Source organism: Triturus cristatus, chromosome 2_1, assembly GCF_964204655.1.
Source record: "Triturus cristatus chromosome 2_1, aTriCri1.1, whole genome shotgun sequence".
In the NCBI taxonomy this organism is placed as follows: Eukaryota; Metazoa; Chordata; class Amphibia; order Caudata; family Salamandridae; genus Triturus; species Triturus cristatus.
The window spans coordinates 530,214,937-530,235,338 of NC_140581.1; the positions used below are offsets into that span (position 1 = coordinate 530,214,937).

General features: G+C 43.9%; 1 protein-coding gene across 1 annotated transcript in view; it reads right to left on the reverse strand.

Annotated features, from left to right (window-relative positions):
- EDIL3 (EGF like and discoidin domains 3) overlaps nt 1–20,402 on the reverse strand; it is a 1,529,327-nt gene that overhangs the window by 828,087 nt on the left and 680,838 nt on the right. Inside the window, exon 5 of the mRNA XM_085632425.1 lies at nt 166–294. Within this exon, the coding sequence (XP_085488551.1) occupies nt 166–294 (129 nt within the window). The remainder of the gene's footprint in view (nt 1–165; nt 295–20,402) is intronic.

Below are 20,402 nucleotides of genomic sequence, written 5' to 3' on the forward strand. Positions count from 1 at the left end.
TCTAAGTTTAACGTCTAAGAACCCCCCTCCCACCCAGCTTTGTATACGTAATGCGTTTCTTAAGTTACTTCGAGGTTTCCATCATCATCTTTGACTGTAAAAATATAATAATTGACTTTTTGTAAAATGCGACGTTCTGAAAGGTGAACACGTTTGTAAACTTACTGTGCTGGCAGTGAATTCCATTATACCCTTCTTGACATTTGCAGACATATCCTATGTAGGTGTCCCCTCGAAACGCTTCACTAATTTCACATGTTCCACCATTGTGGCAAGGGTTAGGGATGCAGGGCCCTAGGGAAGAACAAGAAAATAACTTTGCTGAAACTTGTTAAATAGCAGAGAAGATTGCAAGAGCAACATTGTTTATACAACTTGCACGTCCCCCCTTCCCACACTTGATGGGTTCAGCTACCGCTGAAGCAAGAGAACCTCTACTTGTAATCACCTTATTTCACATATCTTGTCCACGGCAAACGTAACAGCTTTTAGTGACATATATATATTTTTAAACTCTGCCTCTCTCTATACCTTCCATCATAACTGGGATAATTTAAATACTCACCTACTAAAAAATCCAATATCCTGTCAACTCTACTTTAATGATAATTTCATTTGATAGTTAAAAATGTAATGTTATTAATAAATTAGGAACAATATAATACCGAAGCAAAGTGGTTGTTATTTTCATATGACAGAGTGTGGGCACAACTTTTGAAATTGCACATCAGTGCGCATTATTGGTTGATCTTTCACTTGTGCTAACATTAGTTAACAAACTACAAAATTGTTCAGTAAATCCAAACAGTTGAGCCTATTACACATTCCAGCCTTGAATAAGTCACGGCCATCTAGCCACAATGTGGTGAAACATGTATTGACTATCTCTAAGAAAGCAGTGGCCAACATGTAAATGTATCAACAAATTGTCAAATAGAGAACAAATTGCTTTCTAATGAATATAAACTGAATATCAGAAAAAACAAATGAGCAGCAAGTAAAGGAAATTAGCACACTGGACCATATGATCACTTATCAACGAAATTAACTAATATTACATTACAATCATAAATTTCTATTCAATGAACCAAGGGGCAGATTTACAAGCCCTTTGAGACACATTTACGCCGCCGTTGCGTCACTTCTGTGACGCAGCGGCAGCGTAAATCATGCGCCATGTTGCGCCGTATTTACAACGTGACGCAGCTAGGGATATGCGTTAAGTTGTAAACCCCTGTGCCACATGAAACTTGCTCAGATTTCATGTGGGCGTTCCAGCGCAGGGTGGGCGTTCTCTCGCAGGTACGCCTCGTAAAAGTGACGCAGTGAAATCTACAAGATTTCACTGAGTCACTTTTACGGCCATGCTGCATCAAAACCCTGCGCCTGCTTGAAGCAGGCGTAAGGATTGATGCAGCATGTTAGGCATAGGGCACCCCAAGCCTTGCTGGAGCCGCGTCGCAAGCGTGACGCGACTCCAGCAATGCGCCGCATTTCTGCTGGGTGATGCGATAGGCATCTGCCCATCCATGCGTCACGGCGCGCCGCATTGTAAATGCGACGCATCAGTGGTGGCGCACAGGTGGTTTTGCGGGTCGCAAGTGTTCTGGCGCATCCCTGCTGATTTGCAGAGATGCGTCAGACCTTGTAAATCTGCCCCCAACTCTTTCTTCAGTTAGCATTCAGGACTAACTCACGGCTTATTCATGGAGAGTCATATGTACTTTTGACACTAATCGCTCACCTTTTCTGATGCTCAGACCATATACAGACTGAAGAGCTGAGGCAGGCCATATCCCTTCTTTAATATCTGCAGACTACAACAGAATATGAGGATTTTGCCATGGTGAGATACAAATCGCCCTGCCTGGCTATTTTTTGAGATTGTTACAATAACCACAAAAGAAGTAGGTCGCCAATATTAGTGGAATAAGCAATGAAAGCGTGGATGATCGTGGAAATCAAGATGTTGTAAGTCATGTGTGATCTAAGAAGGTCTAGAAGGCCATCCTTAGTTGAAAAGGATGCCTCACACACAATATTGTGTCATACTTCATCATAGGCATCCTCTCCTCACCCTGGTAGGATGGTACCACTAGGGCGGACTCAACATCCACAAAGACTTTTGGCGAAAGGAGGGAGTTCTTACATAAAACGTAAAGGACAAAAGTGGGAGCCAGTTCAATTAAAAATACCTTCAGGTGCTTCGGTTATCACCTTTATTAGTGAGGACCTGAGGTACATTAAAACCAAATATGTCGATGGACCCTAAAGGAGTAATATCTCTAATCCATCTCACAATAGGCCAACATGTTTCTGCCCACACAAAGAGCCAAAGAGGTCTGTGGCATTCATCAGGGTTGTCGGATCCCTACAAGAACAGAATAAGGTGTCCCCTATATCCCTAAAAGCTAAAGAGGGAATACACCTAAAGTGTGCCAAAAGTGAACCTACCTGGGATCCTCTCATGTGTAATTCATCATGTACCCGCAAGGGGAAAGGATAATAGAACAAGGCAAGTCACAGGAAAACTACCTTGTAAAGGTGTACCAGTCGCGGTTATTGTTATCCCAGCGCACACCTTGGTGAATCACATGACTATAATCACAAGTCTCCTACATTCTTATCATATTCACCCTACACGTGCAAAAGATGCAACTGCTTATTGCACTAATATGGGCAACCTACTTCTTTTGTGGTTATTGTTTCGTCATGGGGATAGTAGTGTTGCCTCATCTTACCCTGACTCTCTCTTTTGTGGTTTTTGTTTATCTCTTTAGTTTGATCTGGGTGGACCAGTTACAGAGGGCAGGATTCACAAGAATTTGCTCAAACTTATTCTTGTAGTGCTGCTAAATTCAAGGCTAAGTTAGGAGTTCTCCTGGTTTACTTTTGGAATTCCTGAATATGCCAGGAGTTCTACAAGAGCAAGTTGCACCTACTCATACACCAAACTTGTGAACAAGTCCATGCTGTTTTAAGCAGTAACGTATCAGAAACGAATACATTTGAGACAGCCTAATGCATGCTCCCAGAGAGTCAGAAAAGTTAGCGTTAAAAAGTTAGTAGTATTTCTATCTTAGTTTTTTAAAATTGAATATGAATCCAGAAATATTAAAGAGTAATCTACATCTGCGCTAACAAACTTTTATGTAGATTGTGCAAATTGAAATTAGATGTCAAAACGTATAGAAATTTCCACTGTAAAATTGAGTAAATGATTGGATGGGTACTTTAAGATCTGGAAAAAAACGTAATTTAAGGATTAATCAATAAGTGTGATACATACTGCACAATACAGTGTGATGCTGACCATTTAGATTTATGCAGTCCATAGCATCAAAGTGAGAAAGCCCTACAAAGGATAAATGCATATTTGTGTCTCTCCCTGATAATGTACCATACCAGTCAGTATTTCTTACTGAATTTATTGTTACATCAGTTTAACACTTCAGTCATCCAGGAACTCTACAAGGATTTATAATGGAAGACTGGAAGTGAGCAGTATCCTTCATATATTTCACTTCACAGTGTTTGAGATTTGTAAAGCATGTAGCTTCCCTGGGGGCGTCACAGCACTAATAATCTGTCTTAAGGGGATTCTATTGATAGTAACCATGGAGCAAAAACAAATCAACTATATTTTCTAACCCTAAGGACACGTCAGAATTAACAAGAGAAAAACATGCAGCTCACATAATCAGTCAGACATTAGAGACATAGACGAGTTCATCGCGACTGTATGCAACATCTTTTTGCTCCTAATAGTAGAATGTAAGTGTCACTTAGCACATGTAATCAGCCTTTCCTTCTCTGTGTTAGTAAAATATCTGCAGCTGAGAAGTTTGCATTCCTATTGTTTAACAAGCTTTATACCTACAGATTTCAGAGAAGTAAGTGTGCCAAGACCTCCCATAATATGAGACATGCCTTTGATGCTCTCCCTAGAACCTTTTCTGCGGATCTTGTGCTCAGCTTGCACTGGTACTTTGCAGCTCCTATGAGACCACAGCAGGCACCAATCATACAGTTGTGTTTTTTCCAAGCATCTCAGTGTTTTAATCAAGGAGGGTCTGTATGTTTTCATCAATGATACACACCTTTCCTCCTGTCAAGTGGAAGTGAGACAAAGTGCCATGAATCCAGAGAGCCCATCTGGAATTGTAGGTCCTCCATAGAGGAGAACAGCATTCCTATTAAAAGTAAGTGAAGGGTAGGGAAGTTGTATCCCTACTAGGAGACTCTTAGTTAGACTTGGCACTTAAGCGTGGTTTCCCCTGACTTTTTGCCTCTACCTCCTGCATTTTTTACTGTGTGATGGATATCGTTTTTGCTGGGTTGGATGCTTTGAGCACTTTGCCACTGCTGATCAGTGTCAAAGTGCAAGTGTAAATTGTAATTGCAATTGGTTCTCCCTGATTGGCATATTTGATTTACTGATAAGTCCCTAGTAAAGTGCACTGAGTGTGCCTTGGCCTGTAAATCAAATGCTACTAGTGGGCATGCAGCACTGGTTGTGCCACTCACATGAATAGGCGTCTCAGACCTACCACTTTAGTGTCTGCACGTACAGTTGTGAACTGCCATGTCATCCTGACAAGTGCACCCACTTGCCAGGCCCAAACCTTCCCTGCCCTTACATGTAACACGCCCTAAGGTAGGCCCAAGGTATCCCCATGAGCAGGGTGCAGTGTATGTGAAAGGTAGGACATGTACTAGTATGTGTGACATGTCCTGATAATGAAATACTTTGTAATTCGCTTTTCACTATTGAAAGTCTATCTTTCCCATAGGCTTATCATTGGGGTTGCACTGTAGCATTTTTAAATGTGTTTCTTGCAATAGGAACAAGATAGATCTATGAAGACTCTTACCTTTTGTTGAAGGTGGTTTTTAAATTCTGTGTTTGAAAATGCCACTTTTAGAAAGTGGGCATTTTCTTACATCATCATTCTGTGTGCCTCTAGCTGTTTGTGTATTCAGCATCTGGTGTGTGAGTTACAAGCTGAGATGTGCATTCACTCTAGACAGTCACTGGGGGGGCGGGGGGTTGAGGTGTGCCCGGCCTTGCCTGGGTGACTCAGCGCTGGGCTGAATAGGCTGTGTCTCCTTTTGCACAATGATGTATGATGTTTCCGCCCCCTGTGGTCATGCTGCACCAGTGAGGGCAGAACTGATTTGTACTGGGTTCAGAGACCCTTGCCACAAAGAGAACAAAGACATTTTTGGGTATACGTATTACACCTAAAACCCAGGACTTTAGATTATTTCAAGGACCCTACTAAGAAGAAGAACTGAAGAGCTGTAAGGAGAAGTACTGCCCCTTTGCTGTTTGGGGTTGGCCTGCAGTTGCTGCTTCAGTCTATGGTGGAGGAAAAGGACTGACTCTTTTTGCCCTGCTGTGGTATCCTGCTTGTGAAGAATCATCAAGGGCTTGTGTGGGCTGGCCTCCTGTTAAGAGTCTCAGTGATACAAAAGACTTACAGAAGGTTCTTCACCTTGTTCTTCTTCTTCCAATGAAAGCCAGTGGAAGTGCTGGATTTTTGATCCCCAGCTGAGGAAGGGCTGAAGTAATTAACTAGCACGTGGTGAGTGCTTTATTAGACTGAGATTTGCTTTGGGACACTGCCTGCTGCAGAAAGCGCTGTACCCAGCAACATGCTTCCCCTCTACAAGCGTGTGTGGTGTGCTATGAGAAGCAGGGCGTGTGAGGCAAGGTCACGGAGGAGAGAGTGTGAGCGTGCAGATACTCTCCCCCCTCCCTAATTTCCATTGTGTGTGGCTGCTGGGGGCCGAGAAGGAGATAACCAGTGCACCGTCGTGGGCCAGTGTTCTGGACTGAGCCCTCCCGGTTTGCAGGAGCCCCAAGAGAGCATTGAAATCAAGGGTGCTAGCTCATGAGTAGAGCGAATGCTGTCAGCTTTCCAAGCATTGCCGAGGACCCAGCTGCAGCCATCGACCAGAAAGAAGCAGCCGGAAGGAAGACTGCGGCCCATCACAGCCCTGCCGCCAATCGACATGCTACACAGTGTGCCCCAGTGACACTCCAACAAGAGCTGACAGCCAAAGGGAATGAGGAAGTCCGCTAGGAGGAGCACCGGCCTGGTTATCTCTTGGCAGCCTAGGGCTGCAAACTAGTCCACCCAGCCACCGACGATTAGCAGGTGGGGCTGAGCTTCCTGGTATTGCGGCTGCCCCGCGAGTTCATGGGCAGCTGTTTGGAATTCCTTTGGAGGCAGGGGCAGAGGTGGGTACGCCTGCCAACTACGGCTGGGGGTAATGGCAAGGGCGAGACCCGGCCCAGTTTTGATTGAAGGACCCCTTTTCAGGGCCTGGCCGGATACTCACGGGCAAGGGTGAGAAAAGTGGCTTAAGTGCTTCTCAGAGAGTGAAGCTGTGTCTCGCCACAGTGCCTGGTGCTTGTATTTACGCTGACTACTGCCGATGCTACCCTTGCAGGGAAGATGCGTCTGCCTACAAGGCAGAGTGAGGTAGGTACAAGGTAGATGCTTTGGAGCACCAATGGTTCTCGTGATGCGTGCCTTGTGGCAAAGTGCCTTATATCATGGTGGCCTAAATGATCTTACATAATACAAGGTGATGTCCTCAACACATGTTGGTGATGTGTGCAATCTAGGAGTATTTACCCAATTAACCTGCCTATGATTTCTGTATTTTATAACTGGCGTTTCATGCCCTGATGTTGTGATGAATGTCATTTTGAGCCTTGTAGAAGCAGGATAGCGAGTATTATCTTCTGGATCTGCCTGTCATGTACAGTGGTGTTGTTTATGACATGTGTGACATATAAGTACCTACTTTCACGATTATGACAATTGCCTAGTTGGCAATATAATATATGATCTATGTGATGTCATGACAAGTGCCCAGTGGTGCAGGGACTTATGTTATGTGCTCTAATGTGCTTCCGATGCTACAAAGTGATCTATGGTCTAATGTATTTTATGTATGAATACAAAAGGATCATTTTGATATAACCTTGTGTGCAATCTTTTTTGTGGCATGCCTATTTTGGCACTGGTGCATGTGTGTGTGTGTTGCGCAAACGCTTTACATAGTGCCCCTGGGATAAGCCTGACTGCTCTGCCAAGCTACCAAAGGGGTGATCAGGGGTTATCTTTGGCGTGTTACTCCCTTACCCTAACTAGAGTGGTGGGTTCTACCTGGCTTACGTGTATACCCTAGCCAAACAGAAACCCCATTTCTAACACCACCACCACTACCCAACATTCCCATACCTGAGAGGCATCTTTACTGACACCAAAACTGAATAATCTATCACTTCACTTAACTTCATTTACCACTTGAAGTGTCCTAATCACTAAACACATCTGTGCATACAGCTGGATTCGTGAATTGCCCTGATTCACTTTTATAGAAAACAACGCAAAACATGCAAGTAACAACACTACTAAGAACAAATTTAAAGCATGCTTTAGAAAGCACTTAGTGCAAACACAATGCACACCAGATCAAAGCCTAAAATCCAGCACTTTTGCTACATTAGCACTCCTTTTGGCCGAGCCTGAAACTGTGAGGGCGGTCAGGCAGTCTGCACACATCTGTTTCACCCTCATGGTGAGGTACAGCTGGCTAACTCGAGAACTATGAAGGCTAACACAATGTTTGCCGGTTACCATTCAGGGCTTTGCAGCACACTGTAGGAAGTAATCACTCTCACTGCTCATTCAGGCTATGGCTTTTATCATCAGTTTTGCAAAAAACGGTCTGGCTGAGAAAGTGCATTTGATGAGTCAAATCTTTGTCGTGTTTCCTGGTATTTCAGTTGAATGCTGAGTCTGTGAAAAGCTGATTAGATTATCTAAGAAGCATCAAATTGTGCTTTTTTTGCTGTGACAGAGAAAAATCTTGTGTTTCAGAAATCTCCATTTCATTTTCCATTCTAAAGTGGCAATACAAAAGGCGAGTTTGTAATGAACGTGCTTAGATTGGCCGTGTATGAAATAATGTTGTTATGTCAAACCCCCTACTGCATAATCATTTTGAGCGCTAGATGTATGTGATATTTTGATGAAATTCTGTTTATTATTCATGGTATTTATTATAATATCTTGGCATTCATCTTATAATGTAAACTTGGAAGTAAGGCTTGAGTAAGTATATGATATTTTACACTAACACGTAAACACTGCAGAAAGCAACAGGAGACAATGTAGCTCTTCTTTATGAATGTGAATGTGTGTTAGCCTGGGCTGCTGCAGCTCGAGCTGCTGAGGGCTCGGCTGGGCAGTGTCTGGAGTCTTATCTTCAGCACGTCCGAGTTGTTCCCCGGTCTTTAAAGACCATTTGCTTATTAACATACCTTTGTAAGCCGGTTACCAAGACCATTTGCATATTTACATACCTTTGTAAACTGGTTACCAAGGCTTAGTTTTTTTTTTCTGGTTCCAGCACCACCTGGCCCCCTTACTCTTCCTTACATTTGTATTTTACATTTACAGCTGTAGTGAGCCAATGCATTTCATGAAAAGGAATATAAAGTAGGGTTGCCAAAAGAATAATGCCAGCCATGTGTTGAAAGAATCTGCAAAGACCTCGTTGCCTCTGTCACTTTCCCCCAGATCCCAGAGGTTAAGTGTGGAAGGCACGAGAGGCTTCAAGTGAAAGAAAAAGAGAAAGAAATGAGAAAAAGAGAAACAGAAAGCAAAAGAGGAAGGGGAGGGAACGGTAGAGTGAAAGCGATCAGAGAGTGAGAAAGGAGAGAGGTGAGAGAGAGAATGTTTGCTGTTTTGTCTTACTCCTGCTCATAAACAGTGGTCCGAATGGTGATGGTCATTGCTTTACTTTTATCACAAGACAATGTGCATTTGCCTGCTTTTATATCTGTGTATTTGTATTTTTTACTAAAAAAGAGGCTCCACCCCTGAGAATTTGTGACCTCAGCTGCTGAGGACAGTAATGCACCTTCATGTGTACTCCAACATCCACAATTTATGGTAGACATATGGGGAAAAGGGTAAGAGCAAATGGCTACAATGCTGTGACAAGTTGGTAGCACAATTAACACACAGCAAAATAAGCCAGAATGTGGTTTCAGGGAATGTAAAACGTCTGTAGTTTAGTGCTGTTGCCATGGGAAGGGAAACATAATAGAATGAATGAACTCTGTAAGCCTGAAGAATCCTAAACAGCTTCTCAACATGCAAAGAGGACTTTACTTGCGAGATCTAGACTGGGCCACTTATCCGCCGGAGTATGACTCAGTCACGAATAGCACACACCTAATGAATTTATCTGAGGCTCGTAGGTTTAAAACACAAATTGTACAGCTCATAAAAACATTGCCAAATGGCACATCTCTGCATCAGCAGAACATTTCCATGTGTACATTCTAAATTCAGTGGCGGCTCCTCGAGGGAGTTCTGCGGGGCGGGGAGGGGGAGGGGTAGGGTGGGGGGGTAGTAAACGCCGGCCCACAGCCGAACGGAGGTAAGTAAAGAAATAAATAAATAAACCTAATTACATTGCGCGCCTATGATAAGTCACTAAAGTTTATTTTCCAACACATTTATTAGTATCTCTTGGTCAATATTTTGCACTATAATTCGACAGCATGAGTTGTATTCCAGGTTATCTCTGTAGGCATTTAGAAGAGCAGTAGCAGAAAGGTAATCAGAAAAGCAATCATCAGATAACCTCTAAAACAGCCTAAGTAGAGAGGGTGAGAATTCATTATTTGGGATCGTATATCACTTTGTTCCAATCCAGACAATCTCGGATGATTTTCTATCCAAGAGCTTACTAATTACTTCCTGAACTGCTTTTCCAGTAATCTCATACACCAAGTGGTTTGTCCCTACTGTAGATAGTCAAAGCATGGGTCATTCCACTAAGGCTCCCTTCTCCATGGACTGACACCTGGTAACCCTATGAACATAGAAGTCCAAGCACTTCCTTCTACTCTTCCTGTTCCATGATCCTTAATGAACCTTGGCTGCTTATAGAGTCAGACCAACTATTTGCTATTTCCCTCCAAACCGTCCCTGCTGGAATTCTCCTTATTTGATTATTCTCTTTGTAGTAATGTTGCTTGAAGGTCTGACAGTTCAGAGACTCGAAACAGAGCTTGATGCTCTTCCCTTAAGTAAGTTGCCATTTAAAAAAAAATGATTGAAAGTCAAAAAATATTTTCCTTTGGATCGCTATCTGCATTTAGGAATTACCCCCTGCTTTTGTTGAGCAATCTGTTCTGCAATGTTATAAAACATTATGAGACCTCTCCCATGTGAGTTATAATCATCCAGTACCAATAAACTGCTGTCTGAGGTAGTGTTTATGCCTGAACCAAAGTGTGCTTGTTTCAGTAAATTCTTAATATATGTTGTTGAATAGTGTCAATACCACTCAATTTGTCTTAAACTCTTGTCTTTCTTGGATATATGATCAGCCTGACAAAAATAAAATAAAGGAATGAACCACATTTTTGGGTGCATTTATTTTGGCTTCTTTGGTCAGTAACATGTCGGAGATAAGGAATTATTCCTGTCTGAACCTGCTGCCAAATCTCAGTGATATATACATGTATCTAATCTACTATTTCTAAGGGCATCTTTGCCTCATTAGGAGGTACTGTGTTTTCTGCCTTACCTAAACTCAATTTGCATTTGCATCTTTGAATCCCCGCCTAAAGGAAATCCACCTTTCCTGCATTGTCATGTTACATCAGTGTACTGGAGAAGTTGGTGCACTACTCTTGCTGTCAGGCGGCATGTCTTTGGACGCCATGCTCAGTGCATGGTTAAGCATCCCCCTGCCTAGACTGTACTAGCCTTTCTGTGCTCATGCTAACCCAGAGGGGATTTTGGGTCTCGCCTAGCGTTGCAGCGCATGCGCTGTGCGCTGGCGAGAGAAATTGTGAGGTAGGGATTTCAGAAGGGATCTTGAAACCCCGCCCCTCATTTCCATTGGCTGGCATCACCGTTTATGCTAAACGGTGGCCTGCCATTGGAAATCAGGTTTTTTTGTTGCCTTCCTTTCGCCTTTTGGGACGGCCCCTCTGGACTGGATCGCATGTTTCACGGCTGTCGTGAAGCACTTTCTTATCTTCACGAGGCGTGTCATATAAACAAGCCATGATACAGTCCCGATGGGTCGTCCCAAAAGGAGGCAGGGCTGCAGGCAGGCACAACAAGCCCCTCCCTCTCCCTCTCGCTCCGCCCGCTCTTCCTCGCTGCCTCAGCGCCGGACCGTTTTCTCCCACAATGTCGCAAGATGGCGGAGCTTGCGGACCTGAAGGCGACTCTGTCTCACTCTCCTCTGTACCTTGGTTTAATCTTATACTGCCCCTCACCCTTGTTCATGACTCACCAAGGGGCATCCTCGCTCTCTTACTGTCCTACTTTCTCCTTTGGGCCTCTACCATACCCGGGTCCTGGTTCCATCTCTGTCTCTCCTCGTGCTGGCGCTTGCTCCTTTGGTCTCTGTTCTAACCTCTCCTCGCATTCTCCCCTTGTGTCGGGGCTCAAGCCCTGCCTGAAACGTTGTCCCTTGTACTATGGTCCCAGTTCCCTCGCCCGGGTCCTCTGTCCCTTCACCCCCTTCTTGCCCACTAGCTGTGTCCTTCTCTAGCCTCACACTTCTCCACACGCCGCCATCATCTTTAAATTCTGTCACTGGAGCCAGGCCTTGCAGACAGTAGTATTTAAAGCGCCTGGTGGGGTACGGAGGCTTTGCATTCAAGCAGTGGCGCTGTGGCTCTTTCCAGGCCCTCTTGAATACCCCCAAGCTGTACTACGACAGAACACTCCATCCGTAGCTTAAGGCCATTTTTTTGCAACCAGCAGCACAAGGCATGATGGGATTTGTAGTATGGTTTTCTCCAATATACGCTTGGGCCTATAAAACCAAGAATTCTTACTGTTGCTGCTAAGCAGTTCATGACATGGTGCCTGATGTGTGCTGGGTTGGGTATGAGAGAGGGGCGAGGTTAAATGTTAGCCCTTGTGTAGACGCCATCCTGAGGTAAGATAGGGCCAATAGGTAGTTACCGATCCGGGGTCTTAACCCGCTGTAGACTCAGTCTGGTTCTTCTGATAAACTCTGCATCTGCTATTGGGGAGCAGCCGCTGTGTGCAAGGATGGCTGGTATCAAAACAGCCACAGTGCGGGCGGGGCCACTCAGATGGAAGGGGAGATTAGGACACAGACAGATAACAGCTATAAAAGGGAAACAGTCATCTAACCCGCGGCGCTGGAGAAGAAGCTGTTGGAGCTCAGCAACTCGCAGCAGAGCGTGCAGACGTTGTCCCTTTGGCTCATCCACCACAGGAAGCTCTCTCCACTCATCGTCACTGTGTGGGAGCGCGAGCTGCTCAAAGGTAGAATAGCCTGTGAGGAGTGGGTGGGCCAGAACCATGCACCCCATCATTTCACAAGCCACTACACACTCCATTATTTTACAGGCCACTACACACAGCAGCGTATAACACACTTCTCTTCTGCACGAAAAGTGGTATAAACAATATATATGACCACAAGGCTCGGCACAACACTTCCACCTTCATCAACTGAAATGCAGATGCTGTCGCCACTATAGCTCCCACCTCGAATCCAGGGGCAAACACTAGCTTCACTAATACTTAATTATTTAGACCTATCCCTGGGCAAACGCATTTGCCAAGGCCAATCCTAATGCTCAGTGCCAATGCAGAAGGAGCTGTGCGTAGCAGGCGATAGCGTTTTGACTCTTTACATCCACCATAGCCCGAACACCCTATGATGCCCTCAAATCCCAATTCTCATGCTGTCTTGCACCTTCAAAGCTCAAATGTATGTTCAGAGCTTTTCATCCAAAAAGTGCACATCCTATTTTCATTTGACCCAACACCTTATTGCGCCAGCTCACCTTCCCAAGGCGAGAGTTCGCAGGTTTTCACAGTTCTCTGCAGCGGAAAAATTATTGCACTGCGTGCATAGTGGAGGCAGCTGTCGAGATCAAGTATGGAAGTGTATTATGCTTGGATGCGGTTGAACTTTTGTGTCCATTAACTAGTGTGTGCTGAATTGTTCCCTTTTGCGGTAATGAACTGAAGAGCCACAACCGGTTTAAGGGCTATAATCTGGTGATAAGTAATAGCCCTTATCACCAAGTGTGACATTTGTTGGAGTGAGTGTTTGACTGATTTCAAACTGTGAGTCCTGCGCTAATTTGTGAGGCTGACGGCCTCTAGTACAGTTAACTGCTTGATGGCCAATGCTGATATTGTTATCTCCCACGTGTACAGCAACATGTCCATTAACAGGTATAATTAAATAACCAAGAAGAGGAAAAAGAGGAAATCTTTTACAAGGTCCAGCGCACATCTTCACCAGAGATAAATCCATAAATAAGTATAGTGTGCTGTTCCTCCATGCCACTGTATTCCGAGTCAAAATGGTGCAGTCAAGATCACCAATTCTTAATGGGATGGTCCTATTCTTGGGATGCAATCACCCTCACCCACCTAGGTGGCATGTTTCATCCTTGGGCTTGTTCCTTGCTGAGCGGGCACTACAGTACACAGCAAGCCTCCAAAAGCAGAACTCCAGCGGGTATCTTTTCACTTTATCCTGGCCTGGCGTTTGCCATGGCGCATTTGAATGCCCTTCAATGCGGGTTGAAGGGAGAGGTGGTGGTGTGGTTAAAATTGGCTCTGGGAAATTCCCATTCTTTACGTCTTATTCCTAGCGAATGTCTATGCCCAATTTAAAAACAAGCATTGGCATAGACAATAGGTCTCGTCTTTGGGAACATATAAGTGTTTACCCATGCAACAGTTGATATTGTTGTACGAAGGATATTGTGCTGCATAACTAAATACTTATAAGGTGCCCAAGGCGAGACCTATTGGCTATGCCAATGCTTGTTCTGTGAGTTGTCAAGAGCATCAGGCGAGAAAGGAAGTGGTGGAACTGCAGGGGAGAGTGCTGGGCAAACAATGTCAAAGTTTGGTTTCTTTCTCATGTGCCAAACCAGCTCCAGCAATTTTAAGAAAGCGAAACAGACACGCTTAATAAACTGTCCTTTCCAAGATGGTTGTCTGTCCATGACATTCTATCTGAAGTTGCCAACCCGAGATTAACCAAGCCTTTGCCTGTGATGTCAGATCCAAAATGAACTATAAATAAGGAGGCATTTACAAGTGATGAAGGCATCTCAATATTTTTTTCCTTATTGTTCATTGAATTCTTTGCCCATTTGCTACTAATTGTGTCCCTGTTTTTGCTTCTTGTTGTTGAAATTCTACTGGATGTATTTTAGGATATTTTTGCTCTTCCCTGATGTCAAGCGAGTCAGGTCTTAATAATGTCTGCATTCTGTATTAATCTTCATCTTCAGTCAAGAGTTGCAGGATTGCCAATGAAGAATTTTACAATTTGTGCATGTTTCCTTCTTTTATACAGTCCACAAACAGGTCTAAAATATATATGGCTTCAGGGAGCACTGTAACTTTAGTTGGGCGACGCTTTAAAAGCACTGTAGCAACACATGATGGGAAAGAAAATGTGCCAGTGACATATGTAAAAAATATTTTGATTTATTAGCTAAGTCACCCTAAAGTGTGCCTTGTAAGCCCACTGGGCCTGCAGCATAATATCTAAAAAATGTGGCATAATACACATTGGGAAAAGTATGCCAATGCAGTAAACACTTGTCTAAAAGCAATGTCACTATGTAAGTAAAGCTGCACTACAGACCTAGAGCAGGTTAAAATCAATGATACATCTCCACCTGAGAAAATACCAGAGCAATGATTAAAGGTTATTTTTCACTTAATATCAGAAATCTAATTCAATATTGAAAGTAGTTTTTTGAGAACTTTTTTGAAAAATAACTTAATGAAAGTGCATTTTCTATTATTGATAGAGAACCAGTATACAACTGGTTTGCTTCTCTGTCTTGTTAGAGAGGCCCAATAAGCATAATTGGCTGGCTGCTAACAACTCTCCGAGGACCCTGTTTGCGTTCAGGTCTTGTTTAGGTATTAGGGGCCATATGTAGGAAGCCAAATACCGGTCGGTAACGGCCGATTTTCGGTAATTATCCCGTTACCGACCGGTATTTTGGCATGTGCTATGTAGGGGGCATGTTTCAGGATTCGGTAATTTACCGAATCGGTAATTTTACCGATTCGGTAAATACCGAATCCTGAAAGGAGATGTAGGTAACACTCTAATGAGTGTTGGGAGGGAATTGAAATTCGGTATTTAACACCAAATATAGGTTAGTGTTAAATACCGAATACATTGCAAAAAGCAATATTTTGCTGAAAAAAGAGTGCCATGTGGCAGACATACATGCCCTTAGGGCATGTATGTCCGCCACATGTGCACACATGCAGGAATCAGGGGTGCAACAGGGTGTCAATGTGACACCCTGCCACCCTTGAATGTACTCCCCCCATTACCGAATCGGTATTTACCGATTCGGTAATGAGGCATACCTTCCCATTGATTCCTATGGGCCTCCAGGCCCATTGGAATCAATGGGAAGGTATGCCTCATTACCGAATCGGTAAATACCGATTCAGTAATTACCGAATTTCTCCGATTCGGTAATATTTACCGAATGATTACCTACATACAAGTTACCACTTCTTAAATACCGAATCGGTAAAGTTCGGTATTTAAGAAGTGGTAAATTGTATGCTACCTACATATGGCCCCTAGTTCTTTAATTATAGAACTGCTTTCTCAATGTCAGCTACATATGTGGTGTAGCAGATATTTCTTCCTTCAGAGTTGTAAATGGTCTTCTTTATCCTTTGGATGTATTTGCAGGGCATTAAGCCACTTGTGGTTTGAGACATGTAGAACTGACTAGAACAATAATAACCGTAAATGGAGATGTGAGCGTGTCTACTTGTTTGAATACTCAATAGAGTTGTGGCTTTTCAGTGAAAATATAAACTTGTTAAAGTAGGCAAGGTTAGCCAGGTGGAGCCATATGGCTGATTGGTCCTCGTGGGTTGTATTATAGCAAAACCTACTCAAATTGTTAATTGAAGGCCTTTGATTTCGAAATGATCTCCCATGATATCTGCATTCATTGGTTCATTTTTTGTTTAGAGATATCTTATGCAAACACTTTTCCATCTTTCAATAAGCGTGAAAGTGACTGGGATGTTTGCCAACGAGCAATGGAAAAGTCTATTCATTGACCCAAGAAAATTGCAACTCCTTGCAGTTACAGACAGAATTTTGACACATTTTAATTCAATTCATCAAATGAAATACAAAAGCAGAGCTACAGGGAGCTTTGGTGAAGCCAGAGCTGTATCAGTTTTTATTCTCTATTTCATCTGGCTTGTTCTGTTTTAATTACCACAACAGAGACAAGGCCAAAAACCTGCCAGTGTTACACTGCAGATGAAAAGTACTGTTACCACCCTGCTTGGCACAAACAATGTCAATTATACCTAGCGAGCCAGAATTTGTATGCAGTACTTGGGCACTACAAAGGTTACCATTTATATTCTAAAATATTTGCTTTACAAATTGTTGGAAATGGCCCTTTTTTGCAGGGTTATCCCAAAACGTTTTGCTTCTTCTACCCATTGTTTTTCCTGACCTGTGGTTGTTGGCTATAGAACTCTGGGCACTTCACCACTGCTGATCAGTGCTAAAGTGCATATGCTCTCTGTGTAAATTGTTATTGTGATTGGTTATCCATGATTGGCATATTTGTTTTACCAGTAGGTCCCTAGTAAAGTGCACTGAGTGTGCCAGGGCTGGTGATTCAAATGCTACTAGTGGGCCTGCAGCACTGATTGTGCCACCCACAGGAGTAGCCCTAAGATGGTGTCTCAGGCCTGCCACTGCAGTGCGTGTACGCAGACTGTTAACTGCCATGTTGACCTGGCCAGTGTCCACACTTACCAGGTCTGACCCTTTCCTTTTTCTTACACATAGGACACCCCTATGGTAGGCCCAAGGTATCCCCTGAGCAGGGTGCAGTGTCTGTGAAAGGTAGGGCATGTACTAGTGTGGGTAACATGTCCTGATAGTGAAATACTGCCAATTTTGTTTTTCACTATTGAGTGGCTAACTTGCCCATAGGACAGAATGGGGAATGCTGTGTAACATGTTTACCTGCATATCTTCCCATAGAAGCAAGACTGAAATTTAGAAACTGGTATCCCTCAACTCAGAATTTAATAACACATCTTTTAGGGAGGATGTTTTTTAAATTCAATGTTTGGATATAGCACTTTTAGAAAGTGTCTATTTTCTTGTTCAACCTTTCTGTGTGCTTCTGCTGTTTGTGAATTGACTGTCTGATTTTGTGAGTGACAGGGCCTGGGGTGGCTCCAGGAGGATGGGGAGTCAGCACTAGGCTGAATAGACCTATCTGCATTTTGGAGTGGTGGTAGGAGTAGCACCTGGGCCTGAATAGGGCTGTGCCTGCCGTCCACAATGCTGGCTCCACCCCCTGCGGTGTGTCTGATTGCCCTGGCCCACACTCACAAAGGAAGAAGATGTGCACTGGCTTAAAGAAGGACTTTGCTGTGTGCTGTGTCCATCTGAAGAAAAGTCTCCAAGGGCCTGAGAAGAGCTGGCATCCTGTTTCTGAAGACCCAGGCACAAAAGGACTTCACTCCCAACTCCCTGAACTTCCTTGCTGGGAGTTCCAGTCTGCCAGGAGGGCCTGTAACTGTGTGTGAGGCCTTTGTTCAGTTGGGAGCTGGAAGCACAACACAAAAGAGAGAAGCATGACTCTGCTGATGCAGCTGCTGTCGCATCATCGAGGAAGCGTGTTGCTGCTGCCTCTGTTCGCTGTCGCATCACCGCAGTAGTGTGCTGCCGCATCACCCGAGAAGCGTGTCACAGGGCCGTCGCATCGCTGAGGAAGCGTGCTGCCGCTGATCGCCACCGCAACACCGGAGAAGCGTGTCGCCGTCACTGAGAATGTCGTCGCATCACCAGGGAAGCGTGTCGCAGGACCTGTCGCGGCTCAGAAAATCACCGAGTTCACCGCATGGCCGTCGGGCATGCACTCATCACCTCTGTGTTTTTGCATCGCAACAAAGATGCCATTTTGTCGCATCACACGGATCGTCGCAACGCATCAAGGCACCATCTTGTCGCATCGGAACCGGAGCGCAGGAAGAACCGATGCATCGCCTTCTCTGCGCCCCTTTTGGTTGTATTGCGTGACGCATCCCAGGTACTTTGAGACTGAGGGTCGCATTTGATTATCTACAAGTTTATTTTTGCTACAACCTTTTGAAAGACATTCTACTGAGTTTTTGTATGTTGGATTTTTGTCTATTTTGGTCTTGTTTAGTTTAGATAAAGAATCTTTATTTTTCTAAACTGGTGTTTTCACTGTGTCACTGTGAGTGCTGGTACAAATACTTTACACATTGCCTTTCGGATAAGCCTGTCTGCTTGTACCAAGCTACCAAGGGGGTGAGCAGGGGTTACCTAAAGTGTGTATCCCCCTTACCCTGGCTAGAAACAAGGGTCCCTATCAGGTCAAAGGTGCCTACCTCTGCCAACTAGGGACCCCCATTTCTTAAACAAATAAATTAGCAAATATACGTCATACATATTGAGTCCATATATTTATCGCCACAATAATTTCTATCACTGCCAACTGTTTTTGAACACTGTGTCACAGGTTATTATAATATGTGCACATCGCTATTAAAATTGCATGACATCTCAGGCTCAGCTTGGTCTAATGTAGCCAATAAAGGCCTGCTCTAGCTTTGTAGGCCCACGCCGAAGGTGAGGGCCTTTAACAAGGGAGCAGGCCTTTAATGGCCGGTAGAGCCCAGTAGGAGAGCTCTAAGGCTATTAGAACATTCCGCCCCTAGAGAGCAGAATGTTCTAATTACTAAAAATAAAGGCCTCTCGGAGCCCAAGGGGGTTTAAATCCCCTCAGGCTCTGGGAGGCCTTTGTTCACAGCAGCAGCTGTGAACAAAAACAACATTGGAATGTTGCTCTGCCCGTAGAAGCCTGGAGCAATCCATTGTATTTAATGGAGTGCTCCATATTCCAATGTTCTAATAAATAATAAACAGCCACATTGCCGGCGCCATGTTCTTTTGTTTTACAATACCTTTCAACAGGGCAGGACCAAAGAAACAAAAGCAGCCCTGGCAAAAATACCCTGCTCCTTCAACTCCTCGCGCAATCTCTCTATTTCAATATATCCATTCTCTCGCCTTCTCTTCCCTCTCTTATCATTCTCTCCAATTGCGTTCTCTCTCGCTCCACCACCCTCTCTCTTGCGCTTTTGAAGCCCACTCGTGCTTGCTGCTATTAACCATGGTGGGAGGGGGTACAAGGTAGGTAATTTGGCAAAGTGAAAGAGGCACCAGGATTTTAAAACCTCTCCAATCGGAAATTGCTGGTCCATTACTATCACTCTTGAATGATTTTCTCTCTCAGGAAACCGTACCCAGTTCCTTTAACAATGCCATTGTCATCCCGCTGCAAAGAAAAGGAAAGCGAAGAACGCCTGTCCTTTAAAAATGATCGCCCCCATCTCTTTACCCCTTTCTTGTAAAGTTTTGGAAGCATAAGTAGCACACAGACTGTATTACCCCCTACCTGGGACAGGTGACATCGGATAAACAGTAGCCTTGGTCCTATTGGAGCCCTCTGCAGCTTTCAATATGATCGACGATAACATTTTGGTCTATCTTGTAGAAGCCGCTGGTATAAAAGTCCCCACTCCAGAACGGATGAAATAATTTTTGACAACCGTGTCTAAACTTTTTACTTTGGCTCATTTAAAGCCAAGGCCGTCCAGGTCAAATGTTGGCTGCCCCAGGGAACGTCTTCATCCCCTCATCTCTTTAACCTCTATGTGAAAGCTCTCGTCAAAGAAGAAATTACAGTTTATATAACATTGCAGATAACCACCAGATCCTTTCAATTGAAGGTCTCTACGACCTCCCAGGAAAATATCCAAATCATTATGCAATATATTTGGGAGCGGATGGTCAACAACCAACTAAAACGTAATGTATATAAGACCGAAATAGTAATTTTATGCAATGAGGACAGCTTATGGATTCAATTACATTGGCCTCCTGAGTTGGGACTGGCACCCACTCCTAAGCACCAAGCTAAAACCCCAATTGATTGTAGTGATCTCTTCTTGTATGCTAAAATAGATAAACATTTAAAAAATAGCTACATTTGTCTCTGGATTGGCGATAAAAACATTATTCTAGCTCTAGTAAATGTCCAAACTAGATTATGCAAATTCCCTATACCCAGACCTCCCAAAAAATGTAATCTACGGATTACTAGCAGTGCAGAATCAAGCAGCTAGATAAATTTGTTAGACACAGAGGTATTCCTTTATCTTTCCCATGGTCAGAGAGCATCACCGGTTGCCTATGGAATATAGGATCAAATTTAA